Raw genomic sequence first — 20,398 nt, forward strand, 5'->3', positions numbered from 1 at the left:
CTTCAACTCTTGAGCATGTAAGCCTATTCCATATTGTGATCTTAACTACCCCAATAGGTCACCCCTCAGTCTTCGATCATAGAACCCTAGAGAGCAGAAAGAGGCCCTTTGGCCCATCGAGTCTGTACCGAACACAATCCCACCCAGGCCCTACCCCCATATCCCTACATATTTGACCCACTAATCCCTCTAACCTACACATCCCTGGACACAAGGGGGCAATTTCTTAGCACGGCCAATCAACCTAACCCGCACATCTTGGGACTGTGGGAGGAAACCGGAGCACCCGGAGGGAACTCACGCAGACACGAGGGGAACGTGCAAACTCCACACAGTGACCTGAGCTGGGAACGGAACCCAGGACCCTGGAGCTGCGGAGCGGCAGTGCTAACCACTGTGCTACCGTGCCGTCTTCTCTGTTCCAGTGAAAAGTTTGGCACCAGGGGTGTATCCCAGAACTGACTCTACTGTCAGGTCTCACTTGCTCCACTCACTAACTCCAAGTGCCCACCCAGGGTGGTCCCTGACAGATTGCCAGACACCCTGGGTCACATGACCCAAGGGGCAATGCCCCCAACATACATAACAAAATGAACCTCAGCTCCGTTCAACCATTCCTGATTTAATCACTCCATTCCACTACCATTCCAGTCAACCTTATTTGCACCTTGTAAAACTCAGTTTGATCCTCTTATATCTATCAATATCGATGGATTACATTAAAGTTCGATTGCAATCACATTGTTAAAGGAATGGTGTATTTGTACATCTATAAATGGTGATGGCTGGGACACTGGTCTGTTGATTGTGAAATCAGTCACATAAATTGTCTGCAACAAACAAAGCTATTGGGCGGGATTTTATGGTCTCATTTGGGCAAGACCGGAAATTCCTGCCCCAGGTCAACGGAAATTTCCATTGTCGGACCCTCGCCCGCTCCGATTCCAGGCGGGCGAGGTGGTCCAGTTCCAGCCATCGTGTCTGATTTTTAACACCACCAACTGGCATGGATCCAGTCAACAATATCGAGTTAGTCAACCAGATACCGATCTTCTATGTAAATAAAATGAGGACCATGTAAGGTCTTACCAGCACATCCCCAAACATCAGCAAGTCAGAAAGCTCACTCACTTCACAGGGAACTTGCAGCAAATCCCAGAACCAATAAACTTAATTCTGAGCACGAATGTTTTGAGTATTGTTTGGCTGGACCAGCAAGCAACACAATGCAGTGCAAAGGATTAATATTAATCCTGTAAATGGACAGTCTAAATGATCAGTGATGGAAATACGCATGGTAACACTGTATGCTGCAGGATAGCTGTGTGTGAAGCCTCGTGCCAAATGTTGTACTGTTCAAGAACATAGAACATCGAACCCTACAGTGCAGAAACAGGCCCTTTGAGTCTGCACCGACCACAATCCCACCCAGGCCCTATCCCCATACCCCTACACATTTACCCACTAATCCCTCTAACCTACACATCCCAGGACACTCAAGGGGCAATTTTAGCATGGCCAATGAACCTAACCCGCACATCTTTGGACTGTGGGAGGAAACCGGAGCACCCAGAGGAAACCCACGCAGACACGAGGAGAATGTGCAAACTCCACACAGACAGTGACCCGAGCCGGGAATCGAACCCAGGTCCCCGGAGCTGTGAAGCAGCAGCGCTAACCCACTGTGCTACCGTGCTGCCCCTTAGTGTCCTGCTCGTGTTTTGCTAACATTTCACTGTTAGCAAAATGTTCAATGAAAGATAAAGTTCACCAACAGCTTTGCCTCCAGTAGTTTCTATCAATTACGACAAGGAATATCCTCATAGGATCCCTACAGTGCACAGGGAGGCCATTCGGCCCATCGAGCCTGCACTGACAATCTCACCCAGACCCGGTAATCCCTGACCTATTTTCCCTACTATTCCCCCTGACACTAGGGGCAATTTAGCAAGGCTAATCAACCTAACCTGCACATCTTTGGACTGGAGGAGGAAACTGGAGCACCCGGAGAAAACCCACACAGATATGGGGAGAATGCGCAGCCTCTGCACAAACAGCGACCCGAGGCCAGAACTGAACCTGGGACCCTGGCACTGTGAGCCAGCACTGTGCCGACCCTGACCCACAATGATGATAACAGATCTAACTGCTGTGAAACAGAAAATATACTCAAAAATGAACAGAATGGGTATTTGCTTAATATTTTCAATGTCCGTACATCACATTAGTAACCAAAAAAGCTTGCATTTCTACAGCGTCTTTCATGACCACCAGATATCTCGAAGAACTTCAAACCCCCAAAGTATTTTTGAAGGGGAACGTTGTCTCAGTCAATTTACGCGCAGTAAGCTCCCACTAACAACAATGTGATAACAACCAGATAATCTTGTACTTTGTTACGTGGACTGAGAGATATATATTAGCCAGAACAGCGGGGAGAACTTTGTTGTCTTCTTAGCAATGGTATCATGACATCTTCTATGACCACTTGACATCCCATCTGAAAGACAGCACCTCCAACAGTGCAGTGCACCCTCGGTACTGAATGGCGTATCAGGCTTGACATTTCTGCTTGAGCCCGGGGCTGGGACTCGAACCAACAACGTTGGACTCAGAGATGATGCGTTACCAAATAAGCCACAATTGACTCCACATCAGCAGATAAATCATATCAAGCTCAAGCATTTAGTTTTTAAGTTACAGCCACACGTCAGCGTCAAATGTGCTATCGCTGACCTTTGAAACACTAATAAGTGATAAGAAAACTCAATCAAGGATAGAAATAGAAAGATTCTGGTGAAATGAGCGGAGGCAAACAGCAATAACTGAGTCATTCTTTCCAGGAGATTTTGCACGTTGCTCCTGCCCTCGGAGCAGGAGTAGGCTGTCTGGCCCCTCAAGCCATTCAATAAGGTCTTGGCTGACCTTTTCACGGGCTCAGCATCACTTACCCATCCACCCACCCACCCTTAATTCCCTTAGTGCTCAAAAATCTAGCTATCTTTGCCTTAAAAACATTCAACGAGGCAGCCTCAACTGCTTCACTGGGCAGGGGAATTCCATAGATTTACAACCCTTTGCGTGTAGAAGTTCCTCCAAGTGACAGAGTAACATGGGAGATAGGAGCAGGAGGAGGCCATTCAGCCCTTCGAGCCTGCTTTGTCATTCATCATGACCATGGCTGATCATCCAACCAACTCAATAGTCTAACCTTGTTTTCTCCCTATAACCTTTGATCCCATTCGCCCCAAGTGCTATATCTGGCCGCCCCTTGAATACATTCAATGTTTTGGCATCAACTACTTCCTGGGGTAATGAATTCCACAGGCTCACCACTCTTTGGGTAAAGAAATATCTCCTCACTTCTGACCTAAATGGTCTACCCTGAATCCTCAGACTGTGAGCATTGAAAAACAGTTTTGTTGTGCTTGAATTTACTCAGCCTTTAGTTTGAAAAAAGGCACGTGTCCAATCTCAGAGTTGAGCAACAGTTTGAGGGACAAAAAGATGGAGAATGGAAATGGGAATTGGCCAAGTGACCTGAGTGAGCTTCCCCATCTTGCTCGCCATGGAAACTATCAATTTCCATATCCTTCGCAAAAGGGGAATAGATTCTACTTAAATTGGGTGACACAGTGGTCAGTGCCAGGGACCCGGGATCAATTCCAGCCTCAGTTCACTGTCTGTGTGGAGTTCACACATTCTCCCCGTGTCTGTGTGTGTCTCCTTTGTGTGCTCCGGTTTCCTCCCAAGACGTGTCAGTTAGGAGGATTGACCATGGTGAATCCACAGGGTTTTAGGAGTAGTGAGGGATGGGGACGGGTGGTTTTGGGTTGGAAGCACTTTCAGACAGTCGATGCAGACACAATGGGCCAAATGGCCTCCTTCTGCACTATAAGGATTCTGTGGTACAAAAGTTGGAACATAAAAGCTTCTGGAAGAGGAGGTTACATGATTTTGAAACCCAAATGAGAAGAACGGTGTTTGGAAAAAGGGAACTTGGCAAGTATTATTCACTCAATGTGTGTATTCAAGCGTTGGCCAAATTAATTCTGTATATGTGACTTCACTGATCTTTGAACTCACTGGTGTAAACGTCCTGGTGAAACAATGATAACAATTAAAGTTTGGCAATGGTCCAATTTCTGACCCATAATTCAAATAAACAGGCCTTTTGAAGATGACATGATGGGTCAAGTCTCTTGGGCTTAAAATCCGAAATGGACTCATTTCCTGTGACTTGAGCTGAAACTAGACTTATCCAATAAAGTTGGATAAAGTTAAGAGAAAGTGTGGCATTGTGAAGAAAACAAAAGTAGCTCATTAAGACAGGCATACAGGACGGGATTTTCTGGCCTCCCGAAAATGGAAATTCCCGCCCGAGGTCAATGGATCTCTCCATGGTCCGTCCCTCACCCACTCTGATTCCTGTGGTGGGAAAATTCACCCCACAGTTAGTCAATGTTTACAAGTACTTGCTATGCTGTTGCGAAGTTGGGTGGAATGATTGGTGTGTGTAAACTTGTAAAATGCAAGTGGGGTGGGGGGGAGGGGTGGAGCATTGCACTGTCCCTTTAAAATGTGGGGCTTTTTCTGTGCTTAGAGTGTTCAAAAAAGTGCAAGTACTTGGAGAGCCCAAAGTGAAACATTTTTATCAAAAGGCCAAGCAGCAGTTTTTACCAAGACAACAAGCTTTTGAAATTAGCCAATCAATCAATTTGAATCAGGCACTTAGATATCAAGAATCTAATAAATTTAAAGCTGATGCTTTTTTGTGGGAAATATTGATATGTCATTACGGGTATAAAAGAAGGGGACAGTGGGACAAAAAGAGAGAGCAACTGCCACCTGCCAGAGCTAACAGCTCAGAGAGAGAGAGTCACTGGCTCTCAAAGCTTCATCTATGTTTTAGAGAAAACACTACCTATATAGTAAAGGTACCAACGAAGAAAGAAGTCCCAGACAGAAGAATCAACGGAGAAGGCCCAGAATATTCCAGAAGACACAAAACCTGGTTGTAATTTAGAGAATAACTAAAGTCTATTTTTGTTAATGAGTGGGAATTGTATTTATCTGAACAGCATATTGTTAGAATCTTGTTTTATTCAGGAATAGTTGATAGAAGGGATTTACATGGTTTAAGAGTTTAGTTAATTTGTTCACGGTTGGTTAGATAAATAAATTGTTAGATGTTGATGTTAGAATGAATTTTAGGGAGTTCATTTGTATTTAACCACAAAGTTGCTGAAGAGCAGGTCACACCACTTCACACATACCTTTTACAGATTACAGGGCATGGTATTCCTCTTTGGGTGTTGTGGTGTTAGTTCTTAGAGGGGGGGTAATCAATCTCTGCTTTATAACAATATAGTAAGAAGTCTCACAACACCAGGTTAAAGTCCAACCGGTTTATTTGGTAGCATAAGCTAGTGGCTTGTGCTACCAAATAAACCTGTTGGACTTTAACCTGGCGTTGAGAGATTTCTTACTGTGTTTACCACAGTCCAACGCCAGCATCTCCACATTATAACAAGATATCAACTTTAGAAAAGGTACACAGATATTTTGTAGATACATATCATTTTTCAAATGGTTATGGAGTTAGAGAAAAAAGGATTCATGGATCTTGTCAAGTGAAGTAACAATCACGTTCTCCAACTGAGCAGCTCATAAGTATGTCAGAAATCAAAAATAGAGAGAGACAAAACTGTGAAACATCAGTTGCCACCACATTATTGGGAAGTGCATGGTGCCATTGCTTTCCCAACTCTTGGAAGGTCCAAAATAACTAACAAGCAACTCAGTGATGTCTTCAAGAAAGAGACATGTATGATAAAGATTAGAAAATCATTGGTGAAAAATTTCACTGGTGATCATGGATTGAAGCTTATTTATTTATTTGTGACTCAAATAGGCTCACATTCACACTGCAACAAAGTTACTGTGAAAATCCCCGAGTCGCCATGCACTGGCGCCCATTTAGTACGACCGATGCACCTAACTAGTGCAGATGGCATGGTGGGACAGTGGTTCACACTGCTGCCTTAAGGTGCCAGGGTTCCGGGTTCAATTCCAGCCTCGGGTGACTATCTGTGTGGAGTTTGCATGTCCTCCCCGTGTCTGCACGGGTTTCCTCCAGTTCCTCCCACAGTCCAAAGATGTGTGGGTTTGGTGGATTGGCCATGCTAATTTTTCTGGGGCTGGGGGGGGGTGGGGGTGTGTGGGTTATCTGGGTAAATACGTGGGGTTATAGGGACAGGGCAGTTGTCAGAGCAGGGCCAAATGGTCTCCTTCCGCACTATAGGGATTCTGTGATTCTTTCAAGGCGTTTTGCTGAAACAATGAACGGTGAGCCTCAAACACACACAATGGTCACCTGTGCTATCATGCAAACACTGCCTGTGCTCCAACTTCTTAAATAGATTGTCACCAGTGACTAGTGATGCAGGCCAACTCTGACCAGCAGCTGAATGTGCTCGGAGAATATTAACAGAGGAACGTCACCAGGAAAATCAACAAACAAGCGACTGGCTTCTTTCTGATGTACCAAACATAAATAGATTAGAAGTTTGTTTAACAGAACAAACTGTTACGGCCGGGAGTGCATTGCTGAAAGGGCTGATGGGGAAGATTTAATGATTCCTTCCAAATGGATTTGGATAAATCCTTGAGAAAGTAAAGGCTGCAGGGCGATGGGGAAAAGACAAGGGAATGGGATTAATCATGTTCATTTCAAAGTGCCAGCACAGGTCTGACGGTGTGAATTGCCTCCTCAATGTTGGTAAACCATTCCAAGCTTTTACGGGATTCCGGACCAATATTCTAAGATCCATCAATGTCGATGTTGGAGGTTGATGTCCAATGGATCGTAATGAAGCAAGGAGTTATTTTGAAAGATAATTGAAGCTACAGTTGGGAGAAGAAAGAAGAGCCAAACTAATCCGCTTAAAAATTTATTTATTGATGTCACAAGTAGGCTGACATTAACACCGCAATGAAGTTACTGTGAAAATCCCCTCGTTGCCACACTCTGGCGCCTATTTGGCTAACATAAGAAATAGGAGCAGGAGTAGGCCATCTAGCCCTTCGAGCCTGCCCCGCCATTCAATAAGATCATGGCTGATCTGAAGTGGATCAGTTCCACTTTCCCGCTTTCTCCCCATAACCCTTAATCCCCTGTCTATCAAAAACCTATCTACCCGTGACTTAAATATATTTAGCGAGGTAGCCTCCACCACTTCAACGGGCAGAGAATTCCAGAGATTCACCACCCTTTGAGTGAAAAAGTTCCTCCTCAACTCCGATCTGAACTGCCCCCCTCCCCCCTTATCTTGAGGCTGTGCCCTCTAGTCCTGTTGTCCTTTCTCAGCGGGAAGAATCTCTCTACTTCTAACCTATCCATCCCTTTCGTTATCTTATACGTCTCTATAAGATCCCCCCTCATCCCTCTAAACTCCAACGAGTACAGACCCAGTCTATTTCATCTCTCTTCATAGTCCAACCCCCTCATCTCCGGTATCAGCCTAGTGAACCTCCTCTGCACTCCCTCCAAGGCCAATATATCCTTGCGCAAGTACGACGACCAAAACTACACACAGTACTCCAGCTGCGGCCTCACCAGTGCCCTGTATAGTTGCAGCAAGACCTCCCTACTTGCATATTCTATCCCCCTCGCTATAAAGGCCAGCATTCCATTCGCATTGGGGGAGAATTTAACACGGCCAATGCACCTAACCAGCATGTCTTTCGGACTGTGGGAGGAAACCAGAGCACCCGAAGGAAACCCATGCAGACATAGGAAGAACGTGCTAACTCCACACAGGCAGTAACTCAAGCCGGAATTCGAACTTGGGCCGCTGGCGCTGTAAGGCAGCAATGTCACCGAGCTGAATCACTGAAGCTTAAATCTACACACTGACTTTAATGGTAACTGGAGTTTCTGCTGGAGCCCAACCACACTCCTTCCAAAATGTCAAATTTTAAATGCACCAGCAGCTTGTTATTGGTGTCAGTCACGATATCTGCACATCCAGTGCTGAACACCCTATCGGGTCGTACCATGTACCACGACGACTCAAACTATTCTTCATTGTAACTCTCTGCAGACGTCAAACACCTTCATCGGAGGAGATGAGTGGGTGAGCTGATGGCGATCAGAACCCATCGGTGTAAATCACACAGAGTGCTGAACAACTGCACTAAACTCCTCACTCAACAGAAACGAGCCCTCTGCCCCCAGCGTTTCACTGGAGACGGGGAAAGAACATTCGACAATCTGGGATACTTCAACCTCGGAACCTAAGCAAGTGAAGCCAGTTTGGGAAACAGGAGGATAGGATCAATTTGGAAAACCGTTCCATCTTTTTAAAATCTAAACATTTCACTAAGTGTTGTGAAGTGCACGGATCTTGACGTCAACACTAGCTGCGTGGGCCAAGCTAACATCAGCTCGAGCTCAGGCAGGCAAAGACCATGTAAACCAGTTCCAGTTGTCCACGCCTGTGATAGAAGACCAACAACATCCTGTCCTTCATTACGGAGGTCATATTCAACACATCCTACACATCTGAAAATGCTGGAATCGATTATTTAAAATAGTGGGCGCAGGACATTTAAAGAATCACAACATTATCAGGAAACATCAACATGGTTTTCTGAAAGGGAGAACGTGCTTGACAGATCTATTTGTGTTCTTTGAAATATAACCAGCAGGATGGATAAAGGGGAACCCAGCTGAAGGTGGCACAGTGGCTAGCATTGCTGCCTCACAGCTCCAGGGACCTGAGTTCGATTCCTGGCTTCAGGTGACTGTCTGTCTGGAGTTTACACATTCTCCCCATGTCTGCGTGGGTTTCCTCCAGGTGGTCCGGTTTCGCCGCACAGTCCAAAGATGTGCAGGATAGGTGGATTGGCCATGCTAAATTGCCCCTTAGCGTCTTGGGTTGTGCAGGTTAGAGGGATTAGTGGGCTAAATGTGGGGGGTTACAGGGAGGCCACATGGCCTCCTTCTGTTCTGTAGGGATTGTATGGTTTCTATGAAGTAGTGCACTTGGATTTTCAAAGGGAATTAATAAATGCTAGGTTAATGCTACTGCACAGCATAATGATGATGGGGGTGATAATTAACATGGATGGAGGATTGACTACTGACAGAAAACAGAGAGTAGGAATAAATGGGTCATTTTCAGCTAGGCAAATTGTAGTGATTGGAGTATCACACAGATCAATGCTGGGACCTCAACTATTTACAATCTACATTAATGAGTCGGATGAAGGGGCCAGCTGCATTGTTGCCAAATTTGCTGATGATAGAAAAATAGGCAAAGAAAGGAGGCTGTGAGGGTAATACTAATGGCAGGACTTTATTGCCTCGCTCGTCCTGAAACAGTAAAATCCCACCCGAGGCCAAAGGACCTTTCCATGTTCCGCCCTTCGACTGCTCTGATTCCTGTGGCAGGCGGGACGGTAAAACTCTGGCCTGAGAGTCTGCAAAGTGATATTAAACAGGTTAAGTTGGGCAGCATGATGGCACAGTGGTTAGCATAACAGCCTCACAGTGCCAGGGACCAGGGTTCGATTCCCGGCTTGGGTAACTGTCTGTGTGGAGTTTGCACATTCTCCCTGTGTCTGTATGGGTTTCCTCCAGGTGTTCCGGTTTTCTCCAACAGTCCAAAAATGTGCAGGTTAGGCACACTGGCCATACTGAATTGCCCCTTAGTGTCAGGGGGACTAGCTAGGGTAAATGCATAGAGTTATAGGATAAGATGCACGGGTTATGTTGATTGCCTTTGATAAATTGCCCCTTAGTGTCAGGGGGATTTGCATTAATCTATTAGTGTCACAAGTAGGCTTACATTAAAACTGCAGTGAAGTTGCTGTGAAAATCCCCTAGTCGCCACACTCCAGCGCCTGTTCGGGTACACTAAGGGAGAATTTAGCACAGCCAATGCACCTAACCAGCACGTCTTTCAGACTGTGGGAGGAAACTGGAGCACCCGGAGGAAACCCTCGCAGACACATGGAGAATATGCAGGTTTCGCATCGACAGTGACCCAAAGCGGGAGTCAAACATGGGTCTCTGGCGCTGTGAGACAGCTAACCACTGTGCCACCGTGCCGTCCAGGGTAAATCCGTAGTGTTACAGGCCCTGTGTGGAATTGTGGTTGGTGCAGACTCAATGGGCTGAATGGCCACCTTCTGCACTGTAAGGATTCTATGATTCTATTCTAAGTGACTGGGTTAATGCTTGGAAGTTGGAGTATAATGTGGGAAATGATGAGATTAACCACTTTGGCAAGAAGAATTGAAAAGTAACATTCTATTTCAACGAAGGGAGAGCGCAGAATGCTGCAGTACAGAGGATTTTGGGTGTCACTGTACATAAATCATAAAAAATTGGCACGCAGGCATAGCAAGTAATTAGGAAGGCAAATGGAATGTTGGCCTTTATTGCAAGGGGATGAGGAAAAAATATTAATAGGGAAGATTTGCCAGAGCTGTACAGGGCATTGTTGAGACTGGACATGGAGCGCTGTGTACAGTTTTGGTCACCTTACTTATTTATTTCAAGTTGATTTATTTATTTGTCACAAGTAGGCTTACAAAACACTGCAATGAAGTTACTGTGAAAAATGCCTAGTCATCACACTCTGGCGCCTATTTGGATACACTGAGGGAGAATTTAGCACGGCCAATGTACCCAACCAGCACGTCAAAGAATAAAGCACAAAGAAAGTTACAGCACAGGAACAGGCCCTTCAGCCCTCCAAGCCTGCACCTACCATGCTGCCCGATTGAACTAAATCCCCCTACCTTTCCGGGGGCCGTACCCCTCTATTCCCATCCTAAAATGGCTTTTGGACCTTGGGAGGAAACTGAAGCACCTGGGGGAAAAACATGCAGACATGGGGAGAACATGCAGACTCCACACAGACAGTGACCCAAGCCAGGAATCGAACTCAGGTCCCTAGCGCTGTGAGGCAGCAGTGCTAACCACTGTGCCATTGTGCCGCCCCTACTTCAGGAGGGATATTGTACTGGAAGCAGTTAAGGGAAGGTCCACCAGGCTGATTCTTGGGATGTTGGAATTGTCTTCTGAGGAAAGGTTGAGCCTGTACTCATTTGGGTTTACACAATGACAGGTGATCTTACTGAAACATATAAGATTCTGAGAGGGCTTGATAGTGCTGATGGAGAGATGTCATTTCCTATCATGGGGAGGGGGGAACGATCTAGAACTAAGGGGCAAAATTTAAAAATAAGAGGGTTCCCTATTTAAGTTGGGTTGATGAGGAACTTCTCCCATCATTAATTAAAGGAATTCCCTTCCCCATGGAGCAGTGGACACTGGGTCAGTGAATACATTCAATTTAAGATCAGCCAAGGTCTTACTGAGTAGGGAAGCAGGCTTGAGGGGCATAAAGACTTACGCCTGCTCCTCCTTCTTATAAGCCAATGACTCAAACTAGCTCAAAAACATTTATTAACTTCTCAAAACATCATACGCTCCAAATATATAAAGAACTACAATTCAATTTTTTTTTAACAAAGGCGGCACGGTGGCAAAATGGTTAGCTCTGCTGCCTCACAGTGCTTGGGACCCAAGTTCAATTCCAGACGACTGTCTGGGTGGAGTTTGTACATTCTCCCCATGTTTGCGTGGGTTTCCTGGGGTGCTCCGGTTTCCTCCCACTGTACAAAGACGCACGAGTTAGCTTGATTGGCCTGGATAAATTGCCCCTTGGTGTCAGGGGGAATAGCATTTATTTATTAGTGTCACAAATAAACTTACATTAACACTGCAGTGAAGTTACTGTGAAAATCCCCTAGCTGCCACACTTTGGCACCTGTTCGGGTTACACCGAGGGAGAATTTAGTACAGCCAATTCACCGAACCAGCACAACTTTCAGGCTGTGGGAGGAAACCGAAGCACTCAGAGGAAACCCATGCAGAAACAGAGAGAATGTGCAGATTTCGACAAATGACCCAAAGCGGGAATCAAACACGGGTCTCTGGCGCTGTGAGACAGCTAACCACTGTGCCACCCCGGGTAAACACACGGGGTGACAGAGATAGGACATGGGTTGGATTGTTGTCAGTGCAGGCTCAATGGGCTGAATGGCCTCCTTCTGTAATATAGGGAATCTGAGGTTCATGTACCTCGTACATGTCCCAAAAGAAGGCATACGTTGAGTAGAAGGTGGCCCTAAATCCGTCCCCAACATTGCTAAGCAGGAAGTGGATGTTGAAGCCAAAGTGGGGAGGGGGGGAAGAGTAGTATCAGGGTGGTACAGTGACAGGGACCCGGGTTCAATTCCGGCCTTGGGTCACCATTCTGCACATTCTCTCTGTTTTTCCTCTGGGTGCTCCAGTTTCCCCTCCGCAATCCAGAGATGTGCGGGTTAGGTTGATTGGCCGTGCTAAATTGCCCCCTGTGTCAGGGGAATTTACAGAGTAAATGTGTGAGGTTATGGGGATAGAGCCTGGGTGGGATTGTGGTCAGTACAGACTCAACGGGCTGAACGTCTCCTGTTGTACTGTAAGGATTCTGTGATTAAAGAATTGAGGACTCCAGTGCTGAGAAACAAAATACAGTTTTCCACCTGAAGTTGGAAATTGCTAGTCTACTCCAAAGGAAAGTACAGTAACAGCGAAACGCAGGGTTTTTCTGAATGAGCCTAAATGACAACAGCAGCATCTGCAACCCCATATACATTTCTGCCCTGTGAGACACATACAAATGACAAATGTGAATGTCTGCATGCCATGTGCAAACAGATAATTAAAAGAAGTGGTGAAAGGCAGGTATTAAATTATAACGTTATCGCTCTCCCATTAGCAATTGTGGTATCCATTCTGAGCAACGTCACCAACCAGTGCCAAGTGAAATGATGTGGCGACGCCAGCGTTGGACTTTGTGTTGTGAGACTTCCAAGTGTAATGAGACAGAGGCTTGTTACACTGGCGCAACTGCAGCTCCAATTACAGCCGGATTAACACATTCCCTGATAACATACGTTAAACACTGGATGCTAGTCAAATAAAGAAAGGACTGTGTTAAACTTATGCAGGAATCACAGGGCTAGAGATCCAAAACGTGGAAAAATGCCTGGAAATTTTATGACATCGACAATTAAGAGCGAAGGAACAGTGTATATTTAAACACACGAGTGACTAAATATTGCCTTTTAGGGGTGTTGAAACATCAGTACTTACTATCATAAAACAGTCAGCTTTCAAAAAAACAAAACATCCTTCCTTTGGCTCGTTACAAATATAATTGCAAATCATTTGTCTTGCTGTACAACTTAAAATAATTCAAACTTTTGGTATCTGGCCAAATGCTTCACCAGGATTCAGAAAACACTGATCGCTCATCGTGATTTCACTTTTAAATTCTATTATTATTTCCCCTCATTTACGGTCTTCCTGCAGCTGAGGTCGAACCTCATGCTGGGGATTGAATGGGTCAGGTTCACGGTCCAGTTCCCCCACCCCACTGGGGAGCCATACCCTGAAGGACGGCAGCTCAGAGAGTCAGTGCTGCAGCCCCAGTGCCGATCCACTCCTGCCAGAAACCAGGAACGTATCCTTGAGATTGCCCGAGGGAGTTGACAGTCAATCACATTGCTGTGGCTCTGGAGTCACATGTAGGCCAGACCAGGTAAGGACGGCAGATTTCCTTCCCTGAAGGACATTAGTGAACCAGATGGGTTTTTCCAACAATCGGCAATGGTTTTATGGTCATCAGTAGATTCTTAATTCCAGATTTTTTAATAATTCAAATTCCACCATTTGCTGTGGCAGGATTCAAACTCAGGTGCCCCAGAACATTAGCTGAGTTTCTGGATTAATAGTACAGTGATAATACCACTAGGCCATCACCTTCCTGTATTGCTCCCACTCCTCCAAAGTTCCCCATGGCCCTGCAAATCTTTCCATTCCAATTAACCTATGAAAGTTATTGCTGAATTGGTGTCCATCACTATTTCAGGTAGTGAATCCCTCTTGGGAACCTGTCTCCTCTGGACTGACCCTCCACACAGAAGAAACAGTTTCGTCCTATTTACTCCACTATCCCTCCACAATTATGCTCAAGAATTTGATTAAATCTCCTCTTGATTCCCTCTGCTCCAGGGGGACAATCCCAGCTTCTCTTCAGTCTCCACATAACTGAAGTAATTTTGCTGATTATCCAATATGAAGGACAGTTACAGGACTTCATTATATGAAAAGAACTGAATATTAATTTTTACTTATTTATTAGTGTCACAATTAACACTGCAATGAAGTTACTGTGAAAATCCCCTCGTCGTCACACTCTGACACCTGTTTGGGTACAGAGGGAGAATTTAGCACAGCCAGTGTACCTAACCAGCACATCTTTCAGACTGTGGGAGGAAACGGGAGCACCTGGAGGAAACCCACATAGGCATGGGGAGAATGTGCACACTCTTCACAGGCTGTAAGGCAGCAGTGCAAACCAATGTGTCAATTAAAAACACATCCCCAGCATTTATTGCTCTTATTGACAGCCAGCTGTTGATTTGATTTGATTTATTATTGTCACATGTATGAGTATACAGTGAAAAGTATTGTTTCTTGCGCGCTATACAATGCAATCTGTTCATAGAGAAGGAAATGAGAGAGTGCAAAATGTAGCAATTCAGTCATAGCTAGGATGGAGAGAAAGGTCAACTTAATGTTGAAGAATTCAGCTGAGTATTTTCTTCTTAAAATTTAAGAAAATCAGCTATATTATTTCTGAATATTACCAGTTGTATGTCTCATATGCCTGAATTCCCTTGTCCCTGATATTTGCATTTCTCTTACATGCACATCAGCAACTTGCCTTATATAAGAGTCTTTACCAAAGCAAAACGTCACAAGGTACTCTATTGGAGAGTCATCAAACAAGCCTTCACATGAGCCGATATTAGAGCAGGTCAAAGGGGTAATCTTAGTGGAGGGGAGGGAGAGGTAGAGATATTCAGGGCGGAAACTCCAGAACAACAAGAACTTTCAGGTCAAAGCACACTTGCAACTTTGCATCACTGGAAATGGCCAAGATGTGAACCTCGAGTACAGTTGCCATGAGCCAGCACATGTTGAAGGACACTTAGTCAAGAATGGTACCAGATACAGAGGGCCAATGCACCCATTTACTTACCCGAAGTTCTTCCTGCTGCTGCTTTAACATCTCAAATTCAATGGCTGGAGTGGGTAGCTGTGTAATCAACACCCGGGTCTCTTCAAGCCACGGCCAGAGCTCTTCGTAGGTCTCACAAAACTGGCTGACCAAAGACTGAGCACGTTCCAGCTGCAAGTATCGCTCTGCGTTCATCTGGCTGATCACCTCGTACTGTTTCTGAAGTGTGTCCAGCTTGTTCTAAATAAAAAGCAGCATTCCCATTAACAGAGGTCACAGTCACCTTAAATCAATTCACACTGTGAACTTGCATTTATGCACTAAAATCAACATTTTTTTTTAAGTTCAAGTTTATTTATTAGTGTCACAAATAGGTTTCCATTAACACTGTAATGAAGTGACTGTGAATATCTCCAAGTCACCACACTCCAGCACCTGTTTGGGTACACTAAGGGAGAATTTAGCATGGCCATTGTACCTAACCAGCATGTCTTTCGGACTGTGGGAGGAAACCGGAGCACTCGGAGGTAACCCACACAGAGTTGGAGAACATGCAGACTGAGCTGGGAATTGAACCCGGGTCCCTGCTGCTGTGAGGCAGAACTGCCAACCACCATACCACCCTCAAGAGCAGAGGATATCATCTCAAGATGCTTCACGTGAACATTATCAAACAAAATTTGACGCTCCACATGGAGATATTCGGACAGATGATTAAAGGCTTTGCCAGGCTAGGAAGGTTTTAAGAAGAATCTTAAAGGATAAAAGAGGGGAAGAGAGACAGAGGGATTTGGGAGGGAATTCCAATTATAGGGATTTTGGAACCATGGATGAAACCTCATCGGGATTAGAAGCTGAAGGAAGAGTGGAAATATCTGAGAGATGATTTTTATCATTTTTGGGTGGGTGGTGGAGAATGTAGATTCCAAATGAGAAGTGATGGATGGCACAAGATGAGATGCTCAAAGAAGGGCTTGGTTTCTCACTAAGGTTTGTTTGTCACAGTGACAATCCTGATAGGGTAAGTGTTGGAGATGGCCAGACAGGGAGGCTTCATTCAAGGGGAAGGTATCTGTAACCACGTTCCCGTTAAGGCCAAGTGCTGGTGCAATTCTTATGGGTGGTAAGGGCTTTGTTCCAAAGTGGATAAAGGGTGGGGATTGGTGGGGGTGAGTAGAGGGAAAGTTGCAGAAAGGTGGGTGACAGCTGATCCCCTGGCAGGAGTCGCACAGAATCAGCAGTGGCAGGGGCAAGTTGGACAGGGAAACAATTTCCAAAGTTAGCCCCAAACAGGCAGCTGTTAAATTTTAAAGTTCATTTATCAAAGTCACAAGTAGGCTTACATTAACACTGCAATGAAGTAACTGTGAAAATCAATCGGTTGCCACACTCCGGTGCCTGTTCGGGTACACTGAGCGAGAATTTAGCACGGGCAATGCACCTGATCCACACATCTTTCGTACTGTGGGGGGAAGCTGGAGCATCCGGAGGAAACCCACGCAGAAACGGGGAGAACGTACAGACTCCTCGCAGACCCAAGCTGGGAACTGAACCCGGAGCCTTGGCGCTGTGAGGCAGCAGTGCTAACCCCTGTGCCAGGAAGCTCGGCGAGAGAGTGGGATTGGATTGCTGGAGCAGCTTCTCTTAAGGAGCTAGCGCCGGCGCTTCTATCAGCCGAAACGAGACGTACAGATGAACGTTGTCAGCTTGGTTCGATGAGTACTGAAGGATTGGCATAGGGATTTTAAGAGGGCAAGGTACCTGATGGGCAAAAGTTGAAAGAAGACAAAATGTGTGGTTGGGGAGGGGAGGGGAGGGGAGGGAGGTGGAATATAGTGAAAAGCAACTTTCAAATAAAAAGGATGAAATCAAAGTCATAGACTCAAATCTGGCATACAGTGAAAAGTAAATTTTAAAAAAAAGGGGGAAATAAAAGTGAAAAGTAATTTTAAAAAAAAGGGGGGAAATCAAAGTGATAGACTCAAATATGGAGCGGCTGCCCAAGTGCGCACGTGAATGAATGCAGAGAAAACTTCTGTACATTTGGAATAATTAGGATACATATATCATGGTAGTGAATATATAGGAGAGAGAAAGCAGCAGGAGAATGTACAGAGCTAACAGTCAGAGGCTCTGTGGTGGGATGAAGTTGATGTAGGTGTTGTGAGAGCAGCATGGAGCACCTACTGTTCTTTCACATGTGTCACGACTTAGTAAGGACATGTACTCTGCATGGACTGATGAGATTTGCACACGTTTAAGCTTACGATAATTAATACTGAATTGCTTTGTCCATTATTGTACCTGCAGGGAGGCTTTCTCCTCTTCCGTGCAGGAATTCATGATTTGATCCCCATTGGCAACAAGCTCATCGATTGTATCTTTGTGTCTCAAAATATCCATTGAGAATGCCTTCAAACACAAGGAATGACAGGTTGGCACTGATCAATAAGTTACTCTTTTAGATTGCAGGCACACAGTACTACACAAAGCAGCATTTTAATCTGTTCACATACTGCGGGTGTGATTTGAAAATTATCACAGCATCCCTACAGTACAGGAGGAGGCCATTCGGTCCATTGTGTCTGCCACAATCCCACCCAGGCCCTTTCCCCACAACCTAAATCCCCCTGACATTAGGGTCAATTTTAGCATGGCCAATCCACCTAACCTTCGCATCTTTGGACTGCGGGAGGAAACTGGAGCATCCGGAGGAAACCCGTGCAGACATAGGGAGAGACTACACGTGGAGTTTGCACTTCCTCCCCGTGTCTGCATGGGTTTCCTCCCCCAGTCCAAAGATGTGCAGGTTCGGTAGATTGGCCATGCTGAATTGCCCTTTCGTGTCAGGGGGATTAGCAGGGTAAATGCGTGGGGTTACGGGGATAGGGTCTGTGTGGGATTGTGGTCAGTACAGACTCGATGGGCTGAATGGCCTCCTTCTGTACTGCATGGATTCTATGTACATAGGTGGCACTGGATAATTAGCATTGACACTTTAGCACGCATACTTTTCACCTAAAACAAGCTAACAATCTTGAACTATCAAATACAAAAGATTGAACTGTGTGCATTCAAACTCCAGCTTTGTTGTATCATTTTTCTTCTATAATAGACACAAGATTAGACTAAAATACAGATATTTAGTGCCAGGAGACATTTATTGTTGAGACATTATTCTGCACTACCTTCTGAACTTGCAGCTCAGCAGACGTCTGGTCTTGTTCCAGCCTTATGTCACCAAGCGATTTGAGCTTCTTCTCTGTTTCGGTGATCCAAGCCATCTCTGCATCTGCGGCTTGTTCAAACTGGCGCAAAGAGGAAACGGAAAGGAGACAGTCAGTTCCAGAGTGGAGTTACCACTGAAAATCCCATCAGTCACCTCAAAGTCAAACAGCATCCGCGCTGACATTTGTATAGCCAGCCAAGCCAGGCCCCCCCTCAGCCTTGGGTTCACTCTGGTGGACATCACTACCTCCAAACAACAGGATGGCAACTAAAATGGAAACCACCGCCCCCCCCCCTGCCCATTACCCAATTGGACCCCAAGGGTCCAATTACACCCTTCATTTAATTCATTTAACAACCTGCTACCACTCCAGTTGTAATCACCTGATGTTGAATCAGGCAACAAATGTTTCTCGTTCATGATTTTATAGATAACACTTGGTTCATGGGATCGCATGGAACTACAAAGGGTGTGAATAAAGCCCAGTCCATCACGCAAACCAGCCTCGCAACCACTGACTCTTGAGGGGGTCACGGGATCATGGGGAAAAGGCAGGAGATTGGGGATGAGGAAAATATCAGCCATGATCGAATGGTGGAATCTTTACCACTCCGTCTACACTTCCCGCTGCCTCGGAAAAGTGGCCAGCATAATCAAGGACCGCATGCACCCCGGACATTCTGTCTTGCACCTTCGGCTTGTACTCGTTAGAGTTTAGAAGAATGAGGGGAGATCTCATTGAGGCGTATAAGATGATGAATGGGATGGATAGGATAGAGGTGGAGAGACTCTTCCCGCTCAGAAAGGACAGTAGGACTAGGGGGCACAGCCTCAAGATAAAGAGGGGGGGCGGTTTAGAACGGAGTTGAGGAGGAACTTCTTCACTCAAAGCGTGGCGAATCTCTGGAATTCTCTGCCCGTTGAAGTGGTGGAGGCTGCCTCGCTAAATATTTTTAAGACGCGGGTTGATGGGTTTTTGATAAGAGAGGGGATTAAGGGTTATGGGGAGAGGGCAGGAATGTGGAACTGAGCCACTTCAGATCAGCCATGATCTTATTGAATGGCGGGGCAGGCTCGAAGGGCCAGATGGCCTACTCCTGCTCCTATTTCTTACGTACTTATGTACACCTTCTTCCGTCGGGAAAAAGATACAAAAGTCTGATGTCAAGAACCTTCTGCCATCAGACTTTTGAATTGAGCTACCTCGCAATAAGTTGATCTTTCTCTGCACCCTAGCTATGACTGTAACACTACATTCTGCACCCTCTCCTTTCCTTCTCTCCTACGTACTCAATGAACAGAATGCTTTGTCTGTACAGCACACAAGAAACAATACTTTTGACTGTATACCAAAGCATGTAACAATAATAAATCAAGTCAAAATCTCCCTGACTGATTTCCAATGACTGAGACAGGGAGCTTTTACCAGAGTAGTTTTCCCTAATGCTCTGGGCTTCTCCTCTTGTTTTTGCCTATCCCAGGAGATTACATGGTTGAGGGTTAATTGTAATGTTAGGATACAAAGAGGTAGAACGTTATTGATTTAATTAACTGGAGCACATATGAATAGGTGACAGCTGAGACACTGGGTGCCTGCAAGGAGTGTAGAGATTCATTGAGGAAAAGCTCTGGTTTTGACTTCACCAACTGGCTTGGATCGTGTTAATAAGGAGGTGATGAAATATTTTGTCATAATGTTCCAGTCAGCCAGCTTGTGACACTAATGAATAAACTTTAAACAGTTATCGTGTTGTGGGACAGGTTTAATGGATTAGCTGGTTTTCTCCTAGCTCCAACTTGTTCTGTCGATGTATTCCTACCATATTTTGGATACCCGCAGCATGACCCACTGTTGGTTAACCGGCAAACAGAACACCAATACACAGGTACACAGTATAAAAACTACTGCGCTTAAAAATACACCTTTAAACTTAGTTTTAAGTTTATTTATCAATGTCACAAATAGGCTTACATTAACATTGCAATGGAGTTACTGTGAAAATCCCTTCGTCGCCACATT

The 20,398-nt window shown here is 45.3% G+C and overlaps 1 protein-coding gene across 4 annotated transcripts in view; it reads right to left on the reverse strand.

The window, feature by feature from the left end:
• Positions 1-20,398, reverse strand: part of dst (dystonin) — a 614,201-nt gene that overhangs the window by 82,145 nt on the left and 511,658 nt on the right. For all 4 annotated transcript variants that reach the window (XM_080191940.1, XM_080191941.1, XM_080191942.1 and 1 more), the window contains 3 exons: positions 18,338-18,457; positions 17,454-17,561; positions 15,171-15,389 (listed from right to left, as the gene is read on the reverse strand). In XM_080191940.1, coding sequence (XP_080048066.1) covers positions 15,171-15,389; positions 17,454-17,561; positions 18,338-18,457 — 447 coding nt within the window. The remainder of the gene's footprint in view (positions 1-15,170; positions 15,390-17,453; positions 17,562-18,337; positions 18,458-20,398) is intronic.

Source organism: Carcharhinus amblyrhynchos, chromosome 7, assembly GCF_965287045.1.
Source record: "Carcharhinus amblyrhynchos chromosome 7, sCarAmb.v2.hapA, whole genome shotgun sequence".
Lineage (NCBI taxonomy): Eukaryota > Metazoa > Chordata > Chondrichthyes > Carcharhiniformes > Carcharhinidae > Carcharhinus > Carcharhinus amblyrhynchos.